Source organism: Lepisma saccharinum, chromosome 4 (assembly GCF_977018435.1).
Source record: "Lepisma saccharinum chromosome 4, izLepSacc3.1, whole genome shotgun sequence".
Taxonomy (NCBI): domain Eukaryota; kingdom Metazoa; phylum Arthropoda; class Insecta; order Zygentoma; family Lepismatidae; genus Lepisma; species Lepisma saccharinum.
Genome location: NC_139232.1, coordinates 109,369,398 through 109,395,790, shown reverse-complemented (window position 1 = coordinate 109,395,790; position 26,393 = coordinate 109,369,398). Strand labels below are relative to the sequence as shown.

The window sequence follows — 26,393 nt, the reverse complement described above, 5'->3', positions numbered from 1 at the left end:
TGCATGAACAGTATTTCCACTAGACTCGTATAAGTAAGCATGGAGATATTTACGTTGTGTGGTTCGTTTAAGCTACAAATTTTAAATGCTTTTAATTTCTGATTTTACCAATACTTTACTTCTATTAGGTGCTTATGATGATGAAAGTTATGAACTGGTGAAATAGTTACGAAAGACATCGAATCCAAAACGCCTTGACCGTAACTTTGAATCCTCGACTCAGTTCCTCAGTGTGCAAGGGTATCGTTAAGGTAAAGCTTGAGCAAGGGAGGGTGACAGAGGCGTCTCGTGAACGCATGCGGTGAATGCTGCGCATGCGTCAATTGTGGGGAAAAGAACAGCTTGCTCTGCGATGGCATTAATGAGCATTTCTACATTCTAATTTCTTCATATTTTACACGAGAGCGCTCAACTAAGCTTATATTACATTTCTTGGATCTGAAGTGAAAGAAAGTAATAATTATTTTCCCACAAATGACGCACACGTTACTTCAGATCCAAGAAATGTAATATAAGCTTAGTTGAGCGCACTCGTGTAAAATAAATACTTCTCCTATATGAAGAAATTAGAATATAGAAATGCTCATTAATATCGTCGCAGAGCAAGCTGTCCTTTTTCCCACAATTGACGCATGCGTTCACGTTCACGAGACGCCTCTGGAGGGTGAGGGGAGCTGCACAGAAAGAATTGCAAAGTTCTATAAAGTAGAATACTTAAATACGGTTTAGTTTACAAATATACAGGGTGGATATAAAGTCTTTCCAAGATTACAAAGGTTTAGTTGTGTTTTAAGTCCACTTTATGTAAGACTAATCGGGGCTGGACCTACAGTTTAAAGTGGAACCAAAACCGCTATGTGCCTCCAACGGGTATAGAACCCGGGACCCCTTGATTACAAGCTACCACTGCGCCATCGGGGAGGCTACACAGAGAAGCTATTACAGGTACAGCTGCGAGAGAGAATCGAAAACGAAGAACTCGAAAAGACGGGAAAGCGAGAAGACAAGAACAACAAAAGACAAGGAATCTAAAAAAGAGAGAATCAAAAAGGAAGAATTCGAAAAGGCAGGAAACCAGGAACCAAAAAGACAGGGAACCGAAAAGACGAGAACCCGAAAACAGAAAGACAGTGAATAGACAAGACCAATGTCCGGATAGAGAGGAAACCGAAAAAAAAAAAAAAGAAGGGACCAATCATAAATTTCTAAGGAAAAAAAATAGTAAATAATCTGTGGAGTGAGCAACACTGTGAGTGGAGTTGTGTTCACAGAAACCACGTGTTGATTAGACACTAGGAAGAGAAGACAAGTGCTTTTCGTGTTGTTTATGTTCAGATACATTTTGCTTTCACACGTACTCTATGGATCAGCACCTCAATGCGACTGGCATTTCAGGTAATGTAGTTTGCTGATTTTTACATAGATTTTTCTTGCGTACTGTTATCAGAGTGTTTAATTTCGATGTGGCATTTTTTTAAAAAATACCTCAAGACAAGAAGTCGTTTCTGCATTTTTTGATGCATACGCAGTATGCAGTGTTGTCTAAGCAATCCCCATAATATTTTTTTAGACTGTTGCCCAGGATCAGGCCGACTCTAGGTGGTGCGGGTTCTGGGGCATACAATATACACGGGTCCTTTTACTAAAATTTTCATAGGTCTAAAACGATTAGATAACTTTTTCCTCAGCGTGAAGTGCAGGTTTAAAGTGGGATCCGAACTGGTGGACGGATCCCACTTTAAACTGTAGGTCCACTCCCGACTAGCTTATCTGTGCATAAAGTTGACTTAAAACAAAAACTCAACTCAATTTCAGGCGTCATACACAATCACAATACAAATATTATTACTATTTATAAACAAATAATTTATATATTTATTTTTATTACCTAAGCGCAATAAGCAGAAAAGGAAAGTTAAATCCAAGAATTATGGGACGCTAATAAAAGTTGTTAAATTTCTAATTTCATTCCCAACATGCCACAGGTCCGACGTTCATTATATTTAATTACAAAACTGGGTGTGTTCGATATCAAGTTATTACTTCACGTATCAAAGTGGCAATATTAAATCACATCCAAAAAATTCTCTATCATAATTCTCTTTTGTTTACTTTTCATTACTGTAGTGAATTTACTCTGTTTCATATTTTCACTTCGTTGTTTCACTCTATAAGTAAACGAATAGTGTATATTAACTATTTTTCATTGAAATGTTTTAACACGATTTTTATGTAATTTTGGAAATTTTAATGTCAAAACACTCCATGAAGTAAGGAAAAATCACATGCGCCATCGTCCTGTGAACGCATAAATCGGACACAAAGAATTATTTTTAACTGGCGCGGGGCCCCATGAAGTGCGGGCCTCGGGTGAATGTCCAAGTTGCCCCTCCCCGACCAGAATGAAACGTTCCGTATAAGCGCACGTTGCAAATACGCAAGAGTACCACGTTTTTACTTTGATTGAATTAAGTATTTTTTAAATCAATCTCAAACGAGATTACACTACATTATAGCTAACTGATATTCCTATAGGCTATCTCCACAGATTACTGTTTGGTATAACCTGAGGGTGTCACAGGATATTGACAAAAGTAGAGAATCATTAATAGAGAGAAATCAAATAGACATACATTGATAAAGAGAGAAAAAATGAGACAGAAATTGATAGAGAATGACAGAAAGAGAAACAGAGAAAGGAAGATGAAAAGCAAAGAAATGGAGGAACGAAGATAGTGTAGATAGAAATAGGTAGACAGACAGAGGGATAAAGAAATGTAGAAAGGAAAGGAAATATGCAAAGGAAGAAGGAAAGAGGGACAAAGAGAAAGAAAATTAAAAGAAGAAGACAGGGAAGAGAGAGTCGAAATAAGAGAGAAAGAGGAAGAGAGAGAATATGAGCAGGATATAGGAGTCCATAAAGTCCTGCAAAAAACTAAAACTCTATAACTTTTTAGCTATTGCGTTTAACAATACACATTTTTTGGGTGAGAAGGGTGGAAGTTTAAAGTTTTGTTCTGGCCACACTGCTTAGTGACGCTTGCACTGGTAATGACATGATCATGTGACTTAAGATGGCGTCCATCCAGGAAAAGGCACAGTGTGTTCTGTGGTTTGCAGAGTTAAAATCTTGTGTTTCAGTGCAGAGAAAGTTCCAGACAACATATGGGAAACCACCCCCAGCAAATTCAAGTATCAAGAGATGATATGAAAAGTTCAAGGCAACGGGAAGTGTGTCAGATTTGCCACGCAGTGGAAGGACAGGATCGACTGACGATGTGATTCAGTCAGTGCAGGACAGCGTGCATCGGAATCCAATGAAATCGCTGAAACGAAGATCACTGGAACTGGGAATATCGAAGGCAACATTACACATGATCGTACGCAAGAAGGTGAAGGCCCGGCCCTACAAGTTCGGCAGTTTATTAACGAACAATTTCAAGGTAGATGGATTGGCCGAAGAGGGCCCACACCTTGGCCTGCAAGATCACCAGACTTGACACCTTGCGATTATTGGTTGTGGGGACATGTAAAGACCGAGGTGTATTCACAGAAACCAGCTAATCTGGATTACCTAAAAGGAAAAATAAGAGATGTGATTCTGAATATCCCAGGAGAGCAATTCTCGGTTTCACAAAAAGACTGCAACAGTGTTTGGACGTGAATGGTGCACAATTGGAGGTTTGGCGATGAACCTAACAAGCAGGAAATAAACTTTGAACCTTGCTGTAAGTACACACAAAATATTTTGTTAATAAACTTAATAGTTTTCAAGTTATAGAGTTTTAGTTTTTTGCAGGACTTTATGGACTCCCTGTATAAACAGAAGCATCGCCTGAAAATATGTAATTCCACCTCTAGCCAACTCAAACAAAATTATGTGCGACAACACTACATAAGACACACATCCTTAAAGTCCAAATTTGCTCGAGAATAATTTGAACTAAACCGCGCCCATTTATCTTCGTATATTTTTAGATACACTCGCCAACATTCGTTGTGTATTGGTTAGTATCCTGCATGAAATTAAAATTTCTGGCCCCGTCATCAGTTTCAATTAATAATTCGTTATTCTGTTTTTATCTCTTTCCAGTTAGAAATCACAGTTTTCTTCAGCGTGTGCTACGTCACGGGATATACGGAAAAGAATGGCATTCGCCATGAATGTAGACTCAAGAGAGACTTGTCTCAACGCTTGCAAGCGGACTGTTCTAATCAAAGTTTAGCTGGTATTTTTCCTATCTCGCAACTGCATAAGATGCTGCTGCCACCTGGTGCGATCTTGCCAACTGACGAACTGTTGTGCATAGATACATTGACGTTGGCTCGAAACAAGTTGGTAGGATTTGAAGGACAACTTGCCAAGGCTTTCCCGTGCCTTAGAAGCCTTGATCTTCAAAGCAACAGCTTCGGAAATGATGATGTTGCCACTATCAGGTCAATGTCTTTGCAAATTTTGGACTTAAGTAAGAACAACATCGAAGATGTGAACAGTGAAGCCTTCAGATACGTTTCAAATCTAACTAAATTAGATTTATCACACAATGTTATTCGTGCTTTGAGTAGAGAGGCAGTCAATGCTTTGGCAACATTGGGAAAATTGCAGGTGAGTGACTTTTTTCACTATGATGTTAGACTCGCACTGTACTGATCTCAACATTTTTGCTTTGAAACCTTATTACTTCTACTGGTAGATGGCAGTATTTGAAAGAAACAGGTCACTAGTAACGCAATTCAAGTAGCAATTACTTCTCGAGTAACAGTAACTGCGTTTAGTTCTGTTTTAAAATAAGTAACTGAAACTGTAATAGTAACGTTTCAGTACGTTGCATTTCAATCGTATGTGTTTACATCCAAAGTTCATTACGCGTAAAAGGTACATTATACAAATTATTGAAAATCAGCTTACCATAACTAACTAACTGTAGGACAATTAATTTCTGGGCAAAGTAATTAACAGTCGGGGTTGTTAAAGGTTCAATGAATTTTAAATAAATTCAATTTCGGTCCAGGAGAGAAAATCAGCAAACGTAAATGGGTTCTGTACTAGGGATGGCCAGATCCGGATCCTAGCGGATCCGAAATCCAGATCCAGAACTTTTTTATTTTAATTTGTAGAACTGTAACTGTACAGGGTGGCTCAATAAGTCACTTAACACCCTCAGTACAAGGCCACTCCAGCGCGCAACATGGAAATGGTGATGACCAATCGTTATCAGGCCAAGGGGGAACCGCATTGACGCCACCCACACGGTCGGCGGCCATCTTGATGTCCGCCATCTTGAATTCAACTTCAGAATTTTAAATGGGAAGGGGGTCGTGCGACATATCAAAATGGGCTAGAATTTCATGAGAAATGCAATGATGAAGGTTTTTTTCGACGTATCTTTCACCAGTAAAAAGTTATGACTGAATTCTTGTACCAATTTGCTCCTTTTCGAGGTGTTAGAAAAATGCCTTAAAATTTGTTTAGCGCATCGGTAATGCATCGAGATCAAAGTGACGTCTAGAGAGAGATGTTCGCATGCCATTGCACATTATTTTAATCGGATACATCCATGAAGAGCTGCTCATTATGAATGGTTGTCGCGAACAATTTACAGTGTGACGCTTCCATTGAATTAAAAGTCCTTCACAGTGACAAGGCTAATGTTTATGTTCATAAGGAAGTTCATAAACAGAATATTCGATGATTTTCATCTGATAACCCATTTTCGACAGATCAAAGCTGAATGGTTAGTGTTGGTAAGTTAATGGTGTGGCGTGCTGTGTGGAACACGATTGGTTAGTCAATTTTCCATCAACGGAACCTTAAATGCTTAGGGCTACTTGGATTTGTTAAATAAACAGTTTCTTTCATCCTTGCTTATGGAAGAAGGTACTTTTTACAGAGTTTTTTCAATAGGGAAGAATACCAGAACACTTATGGGAACGTTATGAACCAGTTTTTGTCCAAAGTTAGTTATCAGATGACAAGGGTCACATATTCTGTTTATGAACTTCCTTATGAATATAAACATTAGCCTTGTCACTGTGAAGGACTTTTAATTCAATGGAAGCGTCACACTGTAAATTGTTTGCGACAACCATTCATAATGCACAGCTCTTCATGGATGTATCCGATTAAAATAATGTGCAATGACATGCGAACGTCTCCCCATAGACGTCACTTTGATTTCGATGCATTACCGAAGCGCTAAACAAATTTTAAGGCATTTTTCTAACACCTCGAAAAGGAGCAAATTGGTACAAGAATTCAGTCATAACTTTTTACTAGTTAAAGATACGTCGAAAAAACCTTCACCATTGCATTTCTCGTGAAATTCTAGCCCATTTTGATTTATCGCACGACTCCCTTCCCATTTAAAATTCTGAAGTTGAATTCAAGATGGCGGACATCAAGATGGCCGCCGATCGTGTGGGTGGCGTCAATGTGGTTCCCCTTGGCCTGATAACGATTGGTCATCACCATTTCCATGTTGCGCGCTGCAGTGGCCTTGTACTGAGGGTGTTAAGTGACTTATTGACCCACCCTGTAGAACAATTGTATAATTTTTGTATAACATTTCTATCTTGTTATATGTGTTAAAGGTTTCATCCTGGAATGGAATGTCTCACATTTATGTGTGTTTTCATTCCACCCCCCCCCCCCTCAAATGTCAAGATGAGGAGAAATTGAAGTGGGGATCTGACCCCGAAACTACGTAAATATGGCATAGGAAGAAACAGGGGACATACGGCCTCTCTATACACCTGCCAAATTTCATGAGAATCGGAGGGGGACACAGGGGTCAGATGATCCTCACGTCAATTTGTCCTTATCGTGACATTTGAGGCGGGTTTTGCCACCTAAAACAGTTTATTTAGCCGAAGCAAAAAAAAAACAAAAAAAACACGTATTTCTTCCTTTGGGCCCCTCTATACACCTGCCACGTTTCATGGAAATCGGAGGGGAACACAGGGGTCAGATCCCCACTTAAATTTGTCCTCATCTTGACATTTGAGGGGAGGTTGCCCCCTAGAACAATTTTTTTTCCGAAACAACAAAACACGTATTTCTTCATTTGGGCCCGTTTATACACACACCTGCCAAGTTTCATGGAAATCGGAGGGGGACACAGGGGTCAGATCCCCACTTCAATTTGTCCTCATCTTGACAATTGAGTGGGTTTCGCCCTGTAAAACCGTTTTTTAGCTGAAACAAAAAAAGCACGTATTTCTTCCTTTGGGTCCCACTACACACCTGCCAAGTTTCATGGAAATCGGAGGGGGACACATAAGTAAAATGCCCACTTAAATTTGTCCTCATATTGACATTTGAGGGGGGGGGGGTTACCCATAAAACAGTTTTTTAGCCGAAACAAAAAAAACACGTATTTCTTCATTTGGGCCCGTTTATACACACACCTGCCAAGTATCATGGAAATCGGAGGGGGACACAGGGGTCAGATCCTCACTTCAATTTGTCCTCATCTTGACATTTGAGGGGGTTTTGCCCCCTAAACCCGTTTTTTAGCTGAAACAAAAAACACGTATTTCTTCCATTGGGCCCCACTATACACCTGCCAAGTTTTATGGAAATCGGAGGGACACAGGGGTCAGATCCTCACTTCAATTTGTCCTCATCTTGGCATTTGAGGGGGGGTTTGCCCCCTAAAACCGATTTTAGCTGAAACAAAAAAAAAACACGTATTTCTTCATTTGGGTCCGTTTATACACACACCTGCCAAGTATCATGGAAATCGGAGGGGGACACAGGGGTCAGATCCTCACTTCAATTTGTCCTCATGTTGACATTTGAGGGGGTTTTGCCCCCTAAAACTGTTTTTTAGCTGAAACAAAAAAACACGTATTTCTTCCATTGGGCCCGTTTATACACACACCTGCCAAGTATCATGGAAATCGGAGGGGGACACAGGGGTCAGATCCTCACTTCAATTTGTCTTCATCTTGACATTTGAGGGGGTTTTGCCCCCTAAAACCGTTTTTTAGCTGAAACAAAAAAACACGTAATTCTTCCTTTTGGCCCCACTATACTGCCAAGTTTCATGGAAATCGGAGGGGGATACTTAGATAACCTCCCTTGTTAGTCTTACACTTTGTAATTATTTAACACTGCATATATTATAATGTTTTATTTTAATTTGTAGAACTGTAACTGTAGAACAATTGTATAATTTTTGTATAACATTTCTATCTTGTTATATGTGTTAAAGGTTTCATCCTGGAATGGAATGTCTCACATTTATGCGTGTTTTCATTTCCAATACATTCGAATGAATACATATTCGTTTCAATGGCATTTACAAAATCACCTCTGACATGTGTGCACGAGTGTGTTAGCTGATGCGTAGCAAAGCATTTTAGGAACAACACTTGAAAAAAATTCTTGTAGGACTAACGAAAATTTCTTTGTAATCGAAGATCATAATACCTTTTAAGGTGTGGTAATATAATAATGGGATTGAGATACGAAACTTTCGGATCCGGATCCGGATCCAGATCCGAATCTTTCGGACCCGGATCCGGATCCAGATCAGGAACTTTCGGATCCGGATCCAGATCCGAAACTTTCAGACCCGGATCCGGATCCTGAATTTTCGGATCCGGATTTTTCGGATCCGGATCCGTTTGGCCATCCCTATTCTGTACCGTAAATATCTTTCTACATATATCCGCAAAGAATTTCAATTATTTCAAGGAACCTTTTCTCCGAATGAATTTAAATACGGTCCAGAAACCTTTTTCTCAATGAAACAATACGCAACTAGGACCGTGCGTTAAATTGTGCGTGGAAAAGGTTCCTGTCGTGCTGCGGAATCCAATTGGACCCATTAGAATTTATGGTTCCTGAACCTTGAACAACCCTGCTAGTAACTCACTTACTTTTACAAGAGAAACTTTGTATGTGGCGAAGTAATTACTAAGTGCTCAAACACGAAGTAAATAGGGATGAAGGCGTAAAGAATTACTTCAAAATGGAATAAGAACGAAACCAAAATACACACATGAATGTGCGAGAAATGAAGTTAGTAGCAAGAAATAGATGAAGGACGGACGGGAAAATGCGAAGGATTAAGTGGTAAATGAATTACCGGGAAATGCTTCATTAAATTTATTTGGTTATTTTACGTCAATATCCTTTCACTTCTGGCTAATCGCGACGATGAGGATGAAGATTGATGAGATGAAACGACAGTCACAAACACGTATGGACAGGACATGACAAGCCCCGCAGTACTGGCTGTGTGTCCAGACGCCAGATCTTCGTTAATCTGCAACAATGCAATCCAAGGCGTGTACGTTGAAGTTTTGTAGTTTTGAGTCCACTTTATGCACAGATAGGTTAATCGGGACTAGACCCGATTCGATACCCTGTGGAGGCACGTAGTGGTTCGGATCCCACTTTAAACTGTAGGTCCAGTCCCGATTAGCTTTACTGTGCATAAAGTGGACTTAAAAACCCCCAAATCAATCGATCAATCAAAACACGGGTAAGCTACTGTTAATATACAGAAAGAGAAGAATGGGGGCAGAAATAGAGAAAAACAACCAGAGGAATATTGAAAGAGAAACAAAGCAAGAAACATAATCGGAGGAAAAGAAGAAAGACAGTTACAAAGAAACGAGAGATAGGGAAACGAAGATACACAAATAGAGGGGAAAAAAGATGGGGAAACAGAGAAATATTGAAAGAAAGATTAGGAAAGGAAAAAAAAACTGTGAAAAATAAAGATCATTCAAACGGAAATTTCTGTGGACGACACTGTTCCTCCTTCCCAACTCGATATCATGATACCACCAACGCATCGATACTTTCTCAAAGTATAGATTAGATTAGGAAACTGATCCCTACATTTTCGTTCTGCATCGGAATTTTGCGTTATTAAAAAAAATCACCATAAAATAACTTAAGGACGGTTATTAAAGATGCAATTTGATAGCAGCAAGTTATTTCTTAATTGCGCTTTTTAAGGAGACGCACACTCTGTTGGGCATCATGTTCCACTGTAAATGGAGAATAACTTATTTCTTAAAACAGAGATCGCCTGTAATTTTCCAGGCATACAAGATAAGAATTTTCTGAAATAGGTTAAGGAGGTTGAAGGAGGAAGATTAGTAGGAAAATTAAGAATCTCATATATCTTTTCTTTTCTAAAGATGGGAGGGTAATGGTGGGTGAGGAGGTATTTAGGAGGAATTAATTACAAAAGGCACTATTCGAAGAGGGGCAAGATAATTTTAGGGTGAAAAACAACAACGTAGATATGTGGAATGGTTTTGAAAAACACCGTGCATCATTGTATGTACGTACAAGTATATCAGTGGCGGCGAATAGGGCGGGCGAGGGGGGCAATTGCCCCCCAACTTTCGCCACTTTTGCAAAGGGAAATATACTGTCATTGTTCCCCCCTTGTTTGGCACCTTGCCCCTCCGGTTTTGGAACCCAATCGTCTCCACAGGCGAAGGTAGTTGGTTACCCCCCCCCCCCCGGGATTTCGATGCAACTTTAAGAATCTTCGCCTTCCCAACCGAATAATAGAATTCTAGTGTGTTATGGAAGAGGCACATAAGTCGCAAAATACGATTTTATGTTGCTTCATGTCACATTGAATCGATTACAGAAAATATTTTCAGTATAATTTTATTTTGGGCATGTGTGAATATTGTAAAACATGATGATCCAATCATTTGAATTTAATGTTTCCTTAAAAAATGTATGTTGTAAAATTGCATTTCTTGACTTAAGCGCTTTTCCCGGAACAACTTAGAATTGGGAAGTTACTTGAAGTAGAAGAAGTAGTGGATTCCGGTTTCGAAAAGCCAGAAAAACAGCGGCAATAGGATTCTGTGCGTTGACCACGTGTCACGCAATCAAAAACAGCTCTTGCAGGCTTAGAGGGCTGTTGTGCTATGGAATTTAGTTTTTAGTTTAATGTTAATAGAATATTAATTTTTGGAATTAACGATAATGTAAATATAGAGATTAGATTTTGTTTTAAAATATATTTATTCATTATTGGTTTAGCCTTATTTGAATTTTCGTTTGCAACTACTTGATGTTCCAGGTAGACCATTACTCTGAGGATTTCGGCTTTTCATAATGATAGAAGTGAGACAAGGAAGGGGGGAATCGATGAAGAATGTCCGAATCTTGCGCTGCCGGTTTTAAATTTAACAATCCTTTTGCTGGCATTATCGCATTGCACTGCTGGTAAGGTTAGCTACAGGATATTTTAAGTGGCCTAACCGTTCAGAAAATTGCTTAACAACCAGTTGCGGACGCTAATAACGAACCCTTTTTACGAAAATGCTGTAATCTGATCTCGAAAATCAAGCATTTCTACTTTTCTCCCTCTATCGATTCTTAAATATGAGATCATTCTGGTTGGACGTATAAGCTTTCTTCCGGAGGAAAGGGAGTTATTAAATTAATGTACCTGCCCTCGTGTTATTAGTTTTCATTTTCTACAACAGGCGTGGTCAAGTGCCGTTTAAAGTTATAAATGGAGACGATAAGTGCCTCCCCGGTGGCGTACTGGTAACATCGTCGCATTGGAATGAAGGGGGTGCAGGATTCGATGTCCGCTGGAGCCACCTAGTGGTTCGGATCCAAACTGAGGGCTCAGTCTCGTTTAGGCTTTATGTGCAAGAAGTGGACTTAACAGAAAACTGGAACAAACAAACAAAAATGAACGTAAATCTCATTAAAGAGGTGGCATCGAAATCAATCGACTCATATCCTGAGACTCCAAGAAATTTTGGAATTTATTTTTCGGTTATTTTTATGAGAGCTTTATACATATTTGGTGCCTGCTTACTGTGCCGGGATCATTCACGTATACAATATTCTACAATTAGCGTTCTATTAATAGCAGTCACTACATACATATGTAATTTCACTTTAACCATATTATATACTAGTTTCCAGTTCCACTAGTTCACTTTAATCATATTATATACTTTAAAGTTCCACCAGTTCATATAATACAGTACATTTGTCGTTAAAAGTGCCTTAGTGTGATAGCCTGAGGTGAAACACGTCTGTTAGTGACACGTGACAGCAACAGTGTTGCCAGTGTCCCTCGTAATATTGTGAAAACATCGATTTTTGGAACAGCCCATTTATTCCCTTGTGCAATGTTTTTGAAACTTCGTCAAAGTTCTTTTTCTGTCAAATTCAATAGATGGCCATCCAAATTGTTCGTTGGTATTGTGAAATGTTGCAATAATTTACCTCAGTGAGTTCTGTGCATCAATACACACAATTTGCAAAAAAAAAATTCCGCCTTTGGCAACACTTAACTTCCTTATTATTAAAACATGCATGTTCTTACATATGTTTGTCTTTCTAAATTTTCCCAATATACAGGCCATTCTCTTGGCAGAAAGCGTTTCGTCTCATTACGTTTCGCTATTCCGTTATACGGTCGTAAATACCGGGTTGCGTGACTTTTCGGACACTGTATTTTAATTCACAACTGGCGTTACAATTTTTTTTAACATTACAGCCTCTAAACCAATTATGTTTTTATTTACTGTATTCGACAATCAAATAATGGTGTAATGATCTTTCTTTCCTCTTAAATCTGTATTATTAACAGGGCCTCCCCCATGGCGCAGTGGTAGCGTCATTGCCTTGTAATCAAGGAGTCCCGGGTTCGATACCCGGTGGAGGCACAAGTGGTTCGGATCCCACTTTAAACTGTAGGTCCAGTCCCGATTAGCCTTACTGTGCATAAAGTGGACTTAAAAAAACACCAAAAAATCTGTATTATTCAGGCTTAATTGACTTATCTCTATGTATTCCGGTTTTATCCGTCGCAATGGATACCTTTTCTGTTCGAATTTTAAAGAGTTGTTTATTATATCAATAGCAAAACAAGAAAATTTGCCCATTTTTATCTTTCCTTTCTTTGCAGGAACTCAGTTTGTCCTACACCGGGCTTACTACCCTGCCTGTACAATTTGGATCCAAGATGGCGCATCTTCAAGTGCTCGACGTATCAGGGAACAGATTGACAAACGTTCCATTCGCGCTCAGTCGAATGACCCATCTTATGAAACTCCGGCTGGACAACAATCCGGTACTAACTTTGGTTCCTGGAGAATTTCATGGACTAAAAAACCTCCGATATCTCAGTGTAAGCCACATGCCGTTATTGGAGAGTATTCGCAACCACTCGCTGACAACGTTGATATCCCTGGCAACCCTGAAATGTTCCAACAACGGGAGGCTCGTTCATCTGCATGAGTTTTCTTTATGGAACGGACGACGCGAATCGTGGACCCTGAGAAAGGTATAATTGTGTTATTGGTAAACAATATTGAATAGGGTGACCAGACATACTCTTTTTAAGAGTATTATACTCTTTTAGAGGTTCATATACTCTATACTCTTTTCAATTTTCAAAAATCCCCAAATATACTCTTTCCTTGCTATTTAATTTCATTCATTATTTTACGCGTAAAAATACCTTAAAATCCCCAGAACGGAAAACGTCAAGATGTCAACAAACTGAAGTATTTACTCCTTGACTCAAGAATTTCCTATGAACAATTTCAAGTGTCATTTTCATATTCCATCAACAAGCAAAACATATTTCAAATTCATTGGAATTTAATGATAATGATTAGGGCTGAGCCGATACCACTTTGAACCGATACTCTTACCGATTCCCACCGATACCGATAGTTGAAAATTGCAATAATTAAAATTTGTTCAAAATATTGATCAATATTGGTGTGTAAATACTCTCCTACAATTATATGCATCAACATACCAAGAAATTTGCTTTAGAATATTCAAGAATTGCATCAGAATATCACAATAGATATTATGTAGTCACAAAATATAGTTTTTTGTGTAAAATTAGTGTAAAATAAAAAGGAAGTTTTAATTTTGCATAATTTCCAAGATAATTAGACTGTCAAGAAGTCGCGCTGAATTTTTGAGGATCCCGTGAAAGAGCAAAATGCATGCGCACCTTCAACTTATAGACTATACTCTTTTTGGTCAACAAATATCTGGGCACCCTAATATTGAATATAAATATTTGTTTATTATATTCTGCATGACCATTGGCGTCCCTTTAAAAAGAGAGATGTTACTATTTTTCAAGTGAACAATTTAGGTGTTGATAACGTTACTTCTATTTGAAAAAATAACTGTTTCAGTTACAACGACTTATTTTTAAAAGCAGCTAGTTACAGTTAGAATTCCTCCAAAAAGTAACTGCTATTTGTGTGTGTGTGTGTGTGTGTGTGTGTGTGTGTTGGAAATAAATTTAAAATCAATAAGATTTCATGTGAAGGCAATTGCCCCCTCCTCTCCTTTGGCCCTCGCTGACGCCAGTGGTGAAAACCAATGTTGGGTTCAGGAATAAACAGGAAATGGAAATTCAAATATTTGCGTGCTAATCTACTCTAATTTGGGAAGTTAACTGTGTATTATTATTATTATTATTACAGTATATTAATCGTTATCTCGTTGCACTACAAATTTTTTGGTAACAGTATTTTTTGGCTACTTCGTCTCGGAAAGGATAAATTAATGACCAGACCTTACCACAATGATTGCAAATCTAGGAACAAAATATGACTTTTTTGTTTCAGTTATTTTCTCGCACGACGAAGGATTATTGTATGCTGAACTGGAAAGTAAAGCAAGTGTATTGACTTACAAAGTCATCTTATGCAAGGAAAAAAAGAGAAACGCTTTTTCATTTGCTCTCAATATCCAGGAGTGTTCGCCTCAACATTCTTAGGGGAATACTTTTCATAAAGAACCGATTATATGTGATTTGGAGAAGAAAACATTGCTGTATTTTAATATGACATTCCGTGGTTATACTTGCAGGTTGATTTGAGTAATAACGCCTTTCAAAATTTACCAAGAAAACTCATGCCATGGGATTTATTACGCAGCATAGACTTACGAGGAAACAGGCTGCATTGTAGTGACATCTTGTGGTTGAAGGACAAAGTACATGCATCGCAAACTAGACCAAAGATTAAACATTCAAGGTAAGTTTTTTCTGCTTTTTTGTTCTATATAATATTAACCGTGGACTGAAACAAATTATTTTACGATGCAGATAGCGAGCATTATTTGACTTTTGTAGAAGATTTATTTAGTAGTTTATGAATATCGCAACGCAAAAAACAACACTGATTCATATTTTTATTTCTCAAACTGTATCATCCAAGATTGGGCACATACAGGGAGGTGCATATGTTGGGATGTGTTGGGAGTTTTCGATTTTTCAGATTCTGGCGTATGTTGGTGATTCTCACAAATTTATTCAAATTGATAGTTATTAAGGGCTCTGTTCCTTCAGTTAGGTTTGAAACATACAAACCTTTTGTTTGGAAGAACATCACAGACAGTACTTGTAATCAGACAGTAGTCGACTCAAAAGTAGGGTTTTGTAAACTGAGAACTTGTTGCTAGTGCAAATTCTTCACACATATTTTACATTATGTTGCATTATATTGCGTATGTGGTTAGCAAAGCGAGCTACTGCGCCAGGGGTCCAGGCCCATCAGCCCCCCCCCCCCTTGACATTAGGTAAAACTATTTTGCATAATTTGTTTGTAGTGAAGAGTGAAAATGTAGACAGCTCACAGTTTTAAGGATAAATCCACAGAACATGAACAGCAGCTATTACATTCGCTCACTTGTTTATGAGCTGAAGTCTAAGTACCTTCAAGTATTTAGAAGATTATCTAGACTTTGTAACTTCTTCCATAGGGGAGTTATGTCCCTGTTGCGACTTCACAGACATAAATCTGTGACTTTGATGCCATCATGCAAAATCCCTTCGCATCTACTTCAACGATCAACAGCTCCCAATTTTTGGGAACGAAGGGAAGACACTGTGATTGAATATTGTGTATTTTTTTGTGTGATATAAATATGTGTATCATCTAAAGTAGTATGGAGTGCCTAAGGGATTATTTCAGTATCAGTCAATTAACACTGCAAGACAGGGGTGCCCATCCCCCCCAAGGCCCATGACGCACTCCCCCCAAAAAGGTAGAACATTCCCCTCCCCCCCGGTTTATGCCGAATTAATTACTCAAATTATTTTGGTCAGACAAAATTTGCGGAAACAATATAATTCCAGAGGTGCAACCACGAATTTTTGTCTGGGGGGAGGGAAAGTACCAGGATAAACGTACCAATAATAATAATAATAATAATAATAACAATAACAACATTAATAATGGCTGTATTATTATTATTACTAATACTAGTAGTAGTAGTAGTAACATCAAAGATGTTATTATCCTCATAAATTACGCAAAAAGGGGATAGAAGTCTGTGCTAAAGCATTTGTTTGGAACAAACGATTTGAAATATTTTTTCAACACCGTCAATTTCACATTAGCTAATAATGGAAAACAAGCACACAAACTGTATTTTGGAATGGCAGAAAGTGAATGATAAATGCATTCCGAAGATACATGTGTAACTTTCATGTACAACATACGTTTTACACATATGCTATGCAACATAGAGCGACATAAAATAAGAAAATACATATGCAACAAGCTAACACTAAATTATGTACGTATTCAAAGCTTATTCAATACAAATATACAACACATATTATTTAAAGACATTACATTATAGAAAACAAGGATATTGCGAGCGAAGCGCGGAAGAAAATTTTTAGATCCAATATTTGCAATTGAAAACAATATTGATTTAATAGGGTGCAAATAATTTCACTAGACATTTAGATAACCCAGCGCCCATGGTCGACTCCCCCCCCCCAGCCATAGCTCTGAACTTAACGAAAATGAGAAAAGCAGACATAACGAGTGAAGCGAGCAAGAAAATTTTACAAATGTATTTTTATTTGCATAACATTTGAAATCGAAGGGGCAATTGCTACTTTGTGCCCCCTGCAGGTGCCCTTGGCCATCAATGTTTGCCCCCCCTAGAATTGACTTCGTCGAAGGTTGGGATGGGCAATGCCCCCCTGCCTCCTGTAGTTGCGCCACTGTATAATAGACATATTTAAGCAATATATGTTTTTTTAGATACTTTATGCTCACTTTCATGTTTGCTAACATAAAACGTACAAAACTGCTGAGGCTCACTACAATTGTTAGTGTACTGAACCTTTTTCTGCACAGTTTGTCTGCTCGACTAGCCTTGTATTAATGCGAATGCCACGCCCCTCCTCCATCCAAACCGATTCTAAAGGCATAAGAGATAATGTTTTACTTCAACCCTATCGCCGCGATCACCCACAGGTAGGTAGAAAACCTATACATAAGAACCAATACTAAAAATCAATAACAAGCCAATCAAACGAAACGATCCCCCCCACATATTTGTGTGAAGATATATAGAACTGGTATAAAATTTTGTCCCCCCAAAAAATTCCCATGACGCAGGCGTGTCATGAAACCCCCCTGTGGGCACCCCTGCTGCAAGATGTACAAACATGTAGTATTTGTATGATATTTATACATTTTATGTAACTTAATGACCCTTCCACACACACATAATTTACCTTCATTGAATAGATGTTAATTTTTTGAAACATGGACTTGGTTTACAAAGCCCCCCCCCCCCCTGATAACCCGTGAGCCACCCCTGGAGATCAATTCTAGCTACGGGCCTGCAGGGGTCCCGGTTTCGAATCCTGGCCTGGACATGTGTGTTCTTTGTGAGTGTCCCATCATCAATTTCATCACTCCATAACCAGTGGCGGCAATTGGGTTCCAAAACCGGGGGGGGGGGGGGGCAAGGTACGAAAACTGTGGGGGGGGGCAAAGACAGTACATTTCCCTTTTGTAGATAAGGTTTAGCATAGTGCAGGGCAAAAGTGGCGAAAATTAGGGGACAACTGCCCCCTCGCCCCCCCTAATCGCCGCCACTGTCCATAACTCATCCTTATCGTCGAGATTAGCCAAAAGTGACATAAAAGCGATGCTCAATAACATAAATCAAATCAAATGAATCAACGAACGTCAACAATTAGGTTATTGTCGTCGCCTTGTAATCAAGAGGTCCCGGCTTCGATACCCGATGGAACTACATTGCACAGTGATTCGGATCCCACTTTAAACTGTAGGTCCAGTTCCGATTGGTTCACGTGTGCATAAAGTGGACAAAGAAACAAAACACACAAAAGGTCAATTCAAACCATTAGGTTATTGAATCAAGAACGATCACGAAAATGTGGCCTAAAATGACAGGAGAATTGTTATTAAAAATACGCCAAGATATTAAAAATCTTTCAAAATCTCGTTAACGCGTTCGTTTTCAGCAACGTTTGTTCCAATGTAACGTATCGTCGGCCGTGCATTCTGCACATCAAACTAGGAACGTCTCAAGGAAGTTAGTTTATCCCAGTCCTGAAAAATCGGCAAACTGTTCATAATCTCCCCCCCCCCCCCAACTCTCGGTACAGTAAACTCATCAACAACATAGACTTCATTGTTGAAACGTAAGCAAGATTTTTCATCTGTCCACGTATTGTTCAGGATTGAGCAAACACGCTCAACGGGAGTGGAAGGACTAAGCAGGCGTAACACGATTCCCACTGCATTACTTAAACAGTGCTGCCTGATCGAATCTACACAACGAAATTGTAACATTTGGATTGTTATGGTATGTGCAATTAGCAAAACGTGGCAGAAAAGCAACGCTAAATATAAACAAATAACAAATTTCTATGAATAACTTGAAACAGTGTTTCCATGACACTAGTTAAAAAATTCCATCGACTTTCTTTGATCATGAAATATCTCAAATTTAGATTAATTTTCGATCTAACTTCTAGATTTTCATAAAACGGGACATGTTGAGGATTTTTAAAATATGGACGGGACGATCCGGGACACATCTTCAAAACGGGACTGTCCCGATCAAAACAGGACGTATGGTCCTCTACATCAAACTCATTTCCTCATTCGATGTGACCACGACATCGTCAGAACATATATCAGTCAAACTCCTCACAATACGGCAGCGTAAAAGTTCGGCCCAAAACCGAATCGAGTGTGACTATAAACTATCACGTCTGTGCAAATTCGACCCAACGGGAGTACAGTACGGATAGTAATCTCTAAGATTTCAAACAAGTAATGCTTACGTCGTCGCCTTGTAATCAAGGAGTATCGGGTTGGACACCCAGTGGATACACGGATCCCACTTGAAAACTGTAGGTCCAATCCAGATTAGACTTTCTGTGCATAAAGTGGACTTAAAAACAAACTCAAACTCAAGTAATCCACTTCTTTACAGATGTGCGGAATCCAACAGGACTAAGAGACACGTGATGATTTCCCGTGACGTCACGAGAAAAACAAATTCGTCCGGCAGTTTCGAATCGTCGAAGCCAACAGACCATTCTCCTTGCGAAAAGGAGCGTCAGTGCGTTGTGATGATCCCAGCACCACCTGGCGAGGATCACATGAAATCCAAGCAAGCGGCCGTCATGTTCGTGGTGTTCCTTGTGGTTCCGACAGCGGCTGGGCTCATTCTCTTCTTCACTTTCCGCTCGACGTCACCGTACAGGGAGTACTACAGTTGGCAGGTGCCGAGAATTTGGGAGTGGACCTCGTCGGGACAGGAACCAGTGACAAATGAACAGCGAAATGCGCAGCAGGAACTGAACAACGGGGATGTAATGTTCACGCTTCTCTGAAACGGTACAAAAGTTATTAAAGTTTATTATTATTTCAAAAGTTTATTAACTATTATGCAGATCCATTCCTTACCTTCCTTACAGTTGTAAGTGTGGCTATTTATTTACATTACGTGACCATGTATGTGCAGCCTTCCACCAGGTGGATCTAAATGCATTTGACACAGTAAGTTTATGAGGTGCAAGGGCAAAATAATTGAATAATTTTGTATACATACGTACACAGATTAGGACGCACATAGACAAAAAGTTTCGATTTGTTCTGAAATACATCTAATGGATTTTATGAGTGGATTTTTACAAACAATGTGAAGAATAATGGAATGTGTAAGTATTAAACCAGTGTAATTAAATTATTGAGATATGAAAGTACCAGGCTGATTGATTGATTTGGTTATATAGTTTCGCTTTTCTGTCAGTTTTGGCTAATCAATCGCAAAGATAGGATGATTGATGATATAATGAAATTGATGAAGGGGTGCTCACAAAGAACACCCATGACGAGGTTCGAATTCCAACTCAGGACCCTTGGCATCGTTGCCAGCTGTGTTAACCACGGAGATCGGCGGTACGTGGTATGGTTGGGAAAGAACTAATGTTTGTTTGCTGCTTGAAATTGTTATCGAGCACAATATTACATAATGAGTTGGCAACATTGTTTCAAGCCTCCTTTCTAACTGTAAGTAAACTTGAGACTTTATAAATTCGTCAATAGTTTTAATTTATTTCGTTCAATTTAGAACGAATATTCATTCTAAATTATAACTGAGGCGCTCAGAATAATAACGGCAGATCCCAACCAAAGTTCATTTTGAGAAAAATGACATTATCTGTTTCATTTCATTTAACATTATGACGTATTTTTTTTTAGGTTGCTTTTAAATATGGTTTTTCAAGTTTATCTGCAAATTCTTGAACCATTGTGGTTAATAGTTTCACAGATTCTGTGCTATTTACTAGGAAAAAATATACACAAGTGAAAAAATGTGGTAAAACTTATGTACAAGAAACAACCCAACCGAACACCATTCACCTCATGTCCCTACCGTACGCAGGATTGTCTTTATTCGGAGGAAGCTGGAATTTCACTTCACCATAACATGATACTTATAGGTAAACTTGCACCTACTTTCATCTCTGATTATTCTGTCCACTTTGTATGCCTTTCGAGGTTCATTTTACTCGATTACATTAAACAAATAGTCATTCCGCTTATTATAATCACCAAGGACATAAAACTCTAAAAACAATGTGTCCTTCTCATTAAACAAAAGCACACACAGTTGGGATATGTCATTGTTTCAGTGATAATATTTTCATTTTCCTTACGGACGAATTTTAAAGGTGGAATATGAGAGTTTTGGCATATCCCAATTCTTTTGATACTTCAGCATATGAAAGGTAGGTGGCAGCAATATACCGTCATACTTATATCTCAAAATTCGAGGTCGGTTGGGATCTGTCGTTATTATTCTGAGCGCCTCAATTTTAAAGAAACTTAGACATTATTGTTTTCAAGCCTTGAGTTCATATGTTATACATGTAGTACAACACAAGGGCTCAGTTAGTTGCAAAACACATTGAAGTCAAGTGTCTCATATTTGCCTCATTTCAAGCGTGCAAAGTGCATTGTCTTCGTTAATTTGTCAATGAATTGTCATATCATCGCAATTCCTTACTTGCAAAGCATGGCTGTTGGTGGAGAACAGGGCAAAAGTGGAGTGAGGGAAGGAGAAAGCTTTTACCCGAATGGTGGAACGAGTTTTTCAGAGAAGCCATTACCTGAAAGCTTTGTGGGAGGGCCCCCGGAACGGGAATAAGTGAGTGGATCGAGCCCCCACATGATTCAATCACTGATCCCTTCAACCGAGCTACGCCGATCGCGCGACATGCAGAAAACAGTGCGTTAAGCCTTTCGCATATCAGAAATGTGATTTTCCCTCGCACAATGCAAGAAGAAGAGGGCCAAAATGTACGGAAGAGGCCGTGACAACAGCGAGCGTGCGTATATATATAAAAAAAGAATGTCGAAGAGACGTCTGGTGGCGCCGCCAACCGGCAATTTGAGCAAATTTGTCCAATATTGTCCTCGCCGGTTGCGGGGACGTCCGTTCATATTACGAAACTCCAATCCAATAAGTGACCGATAATTGCTGGAGATATGTGCCTGCCACCCTCAGCCGATTGCTTTTTCCGTCGACAAAGGATCGAATTAGGGATCCATCTGGTGGGAAATCGGGTTACTAGCTGGACATTGATGCTCGCCGTTGCCTGGCAACTGTGCTTGTTTATGCCTCGCTTCAAAAACCGAATCCACTATCTCAAAAAAACTTCGTTTATTGGTTCCGTCTGTGCATTTAGCGTTCATTAAAGTTGCTTAAGTGTGTACCAGCTGCTTCGTTTTTTTTTCGTGGTCAAAAACTATTAAAAAAGGACTTCCCTGCTTTATACAAATCTAATTAAAATCTGGACTGAACATCATACGGCATATTTGTGTAAGGTAATTTTTATATTCGTGTTTTAACCTTTGCTTACGCATGCCAACCCATATCAGTGGAAAACAACAAACGCTGCATCTTTAATACACGCTAATTTAGATCCTAATTACATGAAACAGTGTTTTAAGCTCTTCTTTTCAAAAGCGTTCGGAAAAAAGCGGATGCCATTATTAAATTAAACCATGTCATCGAAAGAGCTGATTGGGAATATTTGCCAGTCCTTTGTTTTTCTAAGGTCTACCAGATTATGAAGGATTTTATATTTAGTTTTCTACATGCACTGTTTTGTTTTCTAAACAAGAAGCAATGCTAAAATTAAAATACAATTTAAGGACTGCTACAGAGGGTTTATCTCTTGTTAGATGTCTGTGTAGTCAGTAGTTGCAAGTTGAAAGAAATATGATCAGACTGAGATATGGGAATGTATTTATAAAAGAACATTTACAAAAAGAAATGAATTATATGAATAACAATAGATGCGAATGAATGTGGTTTGGGAATTGGTGACTGAAATCATATAATGTTAAAATGCCCACAGTATAACAGGGACAGAAATATTTTACATAAAGCTCTACAATAAGAAAAATGTATAATTTCCTGTAAATTTGATAGTTTCTCATGAAATTCATATTCAGATGTCCTGTTAGCATATTTAAGAAAGTGCAATATACGGTTGTAAAGGGCGAAGGCATATCTTTTTTATGCCTTATCATCTGATTGTGAAATACGTGATTTAATTTGGTTTTGTTTTATTTTTTGATAAAGGAACACTCAGAAAAACACTCATGCCCAAGCCGGGATTCGCACCCGGAACCCCTGGCGTGAAATACGCAAAGAAAAAGTGAAAATACATATTTATGTAAACAACAATAATGCATATACATATTACGTGTATGATGTTTGCGCGTAAATATTAAATAGGAAGATAATAAAAATTTGTCCCAAGGAGGGGGTGGGGGACGCGAAATTAAGAAAATGAGCTACAAAATTATTTCGTATTTTTTGTTATTTAGCATCGTTTTCTTGCCTAATTTCGAGGATGAGGATGAGTGATGATTAGATGAAATTGACGATATTCAGCAAACACCTTCCCCCACGAATCATTGAACGAAATCACTCCCACCGCCATATTTCGGTCAAACGGATCCTCGTATCCTGCGTTGAAAACATGCCAGGTAAGCATTGTTCGTATGGTCTTTGCCGAAGTGATCAAGGTATGATTAATTATCATGATCATATGAGGAACGTGTACGTATAATATATTGCAAATTTATCGTTGTAAGAAAGCTTCTCATACGCTTCCCTAACACGTGCGAATCTGTTGCCGGACTTTGCTACCGCCTTAGGGTGCTAAATCTTTATATCACGGCTAATATCTACAGGGTTAGGTTCTTTTTAGAAAGTAAACCAGACAGTGAGCCTTCCAATGGAGACAGTTAGTAAATTGTATTATATCTTTCTTTTTTTACATGAAGATTATAGTTGAGAGTACATGAGAATATATTCATATAGAAGTAATTGGACTTTTACATAAATTTCAATTGCTCTATTCTTGATTCAAATTCCAGTTCTTATTAGTTTGTCGTTACTTCACAATTGATCGCTTATTCTCCTCTTACGGTATACACTTATGTAGGCTTCCTTCTGGCCTTGGACTTTCTTCTGGATCTGTACGTGGACTTCCTCATGGATCTGGGCTTGGACTTCCTTCTGGACTCGGAATTGGACTTCCTTCTGGATCTGTGCTTGGACATCTTCTTATATCACGAATCTTCGCTTTACTAATTATCCTATACGTGTCGACTTTCCACTAAGTCCAGGAAAGTTGTGCCTTTTATTCTTTCAATAACTAATATCAAGTCAGTCCAATCTAGTAACTCATCTTGGGACGTTGTTTAGAAAGCGCCGCCACTACTAACAGCGACCGAAAGAGTAGACTCGGTGCAACGGTTGAAAACGTGCAACCAAAAAAGTGCTGTCAAAATTTTCACAAAGGGGACCGTAATAAGCTCACAGATATAGGAATCTGTTCGCAGACCCAAATTTATATCGGTCCTTTCATTTCTTTAGATTTCGAATATATTTGCATATGAGTACATTGTTCATTTCACAAGTATTTTTATTAATTTGTCATCTTTATTTTTTTTTATCTTGCACTCTATTCTATTATTGTATATCTTTGTAATTTACTTTGACGTCTATTTACACTATCCTTTATTTATAATACAGCGATCTTGTCTTTTTGCACGTCTTGTGCTGCCATCTCTGGTTAACGTCCATTTAGGCTAGGCCTATTCGCGATTAAAATTAACCGATATGCCATCTGCTGGGATTTTCAGGAAGTACTCTAAGTAGGATAAGTTGTGTTGAAGTCGTTTAAGCATGGTGAATATGCGAGAGAGTAAGGTCTACTGTTCAGGTTTTTTGTTTTTTTTTGCTCTAAATAGTTTTATGGGTCAGAACAAATTAAAAGTTTTCATGTGTTTCCACCCCGTGGAATCAACAAAATGAAATTTGTTAATAAATCAGGGAAAACGTAATTGACAGAAGATTGGTATGGGGGATATAACACTGTAATTCGGCAAGGAAATTACGAAGAATGCACGAGTCTGCTTACTTTATTTTTCGAGAGATAAATATATATTTCCATGAAAGTAAAGTTTTAAATTGTACTTTATAAATAAAGTTTCTTTTTTCGAAAAATCATGAAGCGTCTTACCCAATGCGTCCATGTATTACCGGTGTTACGTATGTGTGAAATTTGGAACAGGTGCAAGTCGATTAAGAGGGAAGATGAAAATAGTTTAATGAATTAATGTCAAATGTAACCAGAAAAAAAGTGGACATGCTAATGTTACTGTTTCATTCAGTACGATGTCCTTTTTCAGTGAGTATAGCCTGATCATGAAATCGTGAATATTATTATTAAACCAGCCTTTCTCTTTCGAGAAAGAACTGCAACGATATGTTCGCAATTTTCTCCTGTCCCAGCTTTTCAAGTACAGGTCAATTTCAATTCCTTTATTTTCAAATAATTTCCGAGAACCCCAGTTACATGACGTGCAGATGATACAGCACTGCTTTGGACAACCAGTGCGTATACATAGTTTCGTCTGCATTTTCCGTGTTATTTTTGCCTATCATAATTAAATGCTTCGTTCTCAGTACAGCTTCACGTTTGTTAGAGTACCTGGAATTCACATCGCATTCGCAGTATTTAAAAATAATGCGTAATTTAAACGTTTTCTACCATACCAGTCATGACAACACGCTGCTCTTTTGTACTACTGCTGAATGTAAACAAAGATGTATCCTACTTAGAGCGGCCATATTGGAAGCGACACTAGCGCTCAGGTGGTAATTTTAATCGCGAATTGGGTACGTAACAACTTTGTGCTTCTTCCCAAAGTGCACTGCGAGATGACGTCAAGCTGAATATCATCCATTGATGAAAGGACACTCATAATTAACACGCGAGCAGGCTGGGACCCGAACTCTGGTATTTCTAAGGTGACTTTTAAGAAATTTACTCGAAGTAATCAAGAATATGAGGCCTTGAAATGCATCTACAATACCCTTATCTATTCAAAGTTCTCTACATCAAGTATTCTGACACATTGACGGCCCCGTACTCATATCGCTGATCGACCACCAGCTGCAAGATCAGGTAACTCTCTTCAGAACCAAGACTCTTCACAGTTTGAATGGGCAGAAAGAATCCAATTGCTTCTTAACTCTGGCGCGAGCAGCTCTTGTTCTCCAAAGTGTGTCTTTGTTGTTCACAGGATCTTTCAAACGAACTGACTGCCATTGTCTGTGCTCTATTATGTGATCCAGAGGGAACAATGAGTGGAAGACATGAAGGAGTTAGGGAAGCCGGGGGAAAGGTGGTTGGTTGAATTTCCTTTCAGTTCTTCATCTTCAGCAGTTGTAACATTTACAATAGATCTTTTAGCGAGCATAATAGAGGGTGAGATTCGCAAGTCAATTGATGAGTTCTGATCACGTGCTTGTTACGTTGCAACGACTATAGGATGCGAATTTTTCCATGGCTGACTATTTTATAAGTTTGTATTAAAATATAGCTTTAATGTTTTTAATTCGGAAATTGCTGACTTAAAAATCCTCAAAAAATGACCCATAAACTGACATAAAACTTTCAAAAAAATGACCTTAAGATAATATACGCAAATAAAATAAAGCTTGATTTTTCATAAATTAC

General features: G+C 38.6%; 1 protein-coding gene across 1 annotated transcript; it reads left to right on the top strand.

Moving 5' to 3' along the window:
- Nucleotides 1-1,335: 1,335 nt before the first annotated feature.
- LOC145987321 (uncharacterized) lies at nucleotides 1,336-19,695 on the top strand. Its single transcript, XM_083121841.1, has 5 exons — nucleotides 1,336-1,395; nucleotides 4,094-4,606; nucleotides 12,924-13,301; nucleotides 14,861-15,027; nucleotides 19,271-19,695. The coding sequence occupies exons 1-5, from the start codon at nucleotides 1,378-1,380 to the stop codon at nucleotides 19,671-19,673; spliced, it is 1,479 nt and encodes a 492-aa protein (XP_082977967.1). The 5' UTR covers nucleotides 1,336-1,377; the 3' UTR covers nucleotides 19,674-19,695.
- The last annotated feature ends 6,698 nt before the right edge of the window (nucleotides 19,696-26,393 follow it).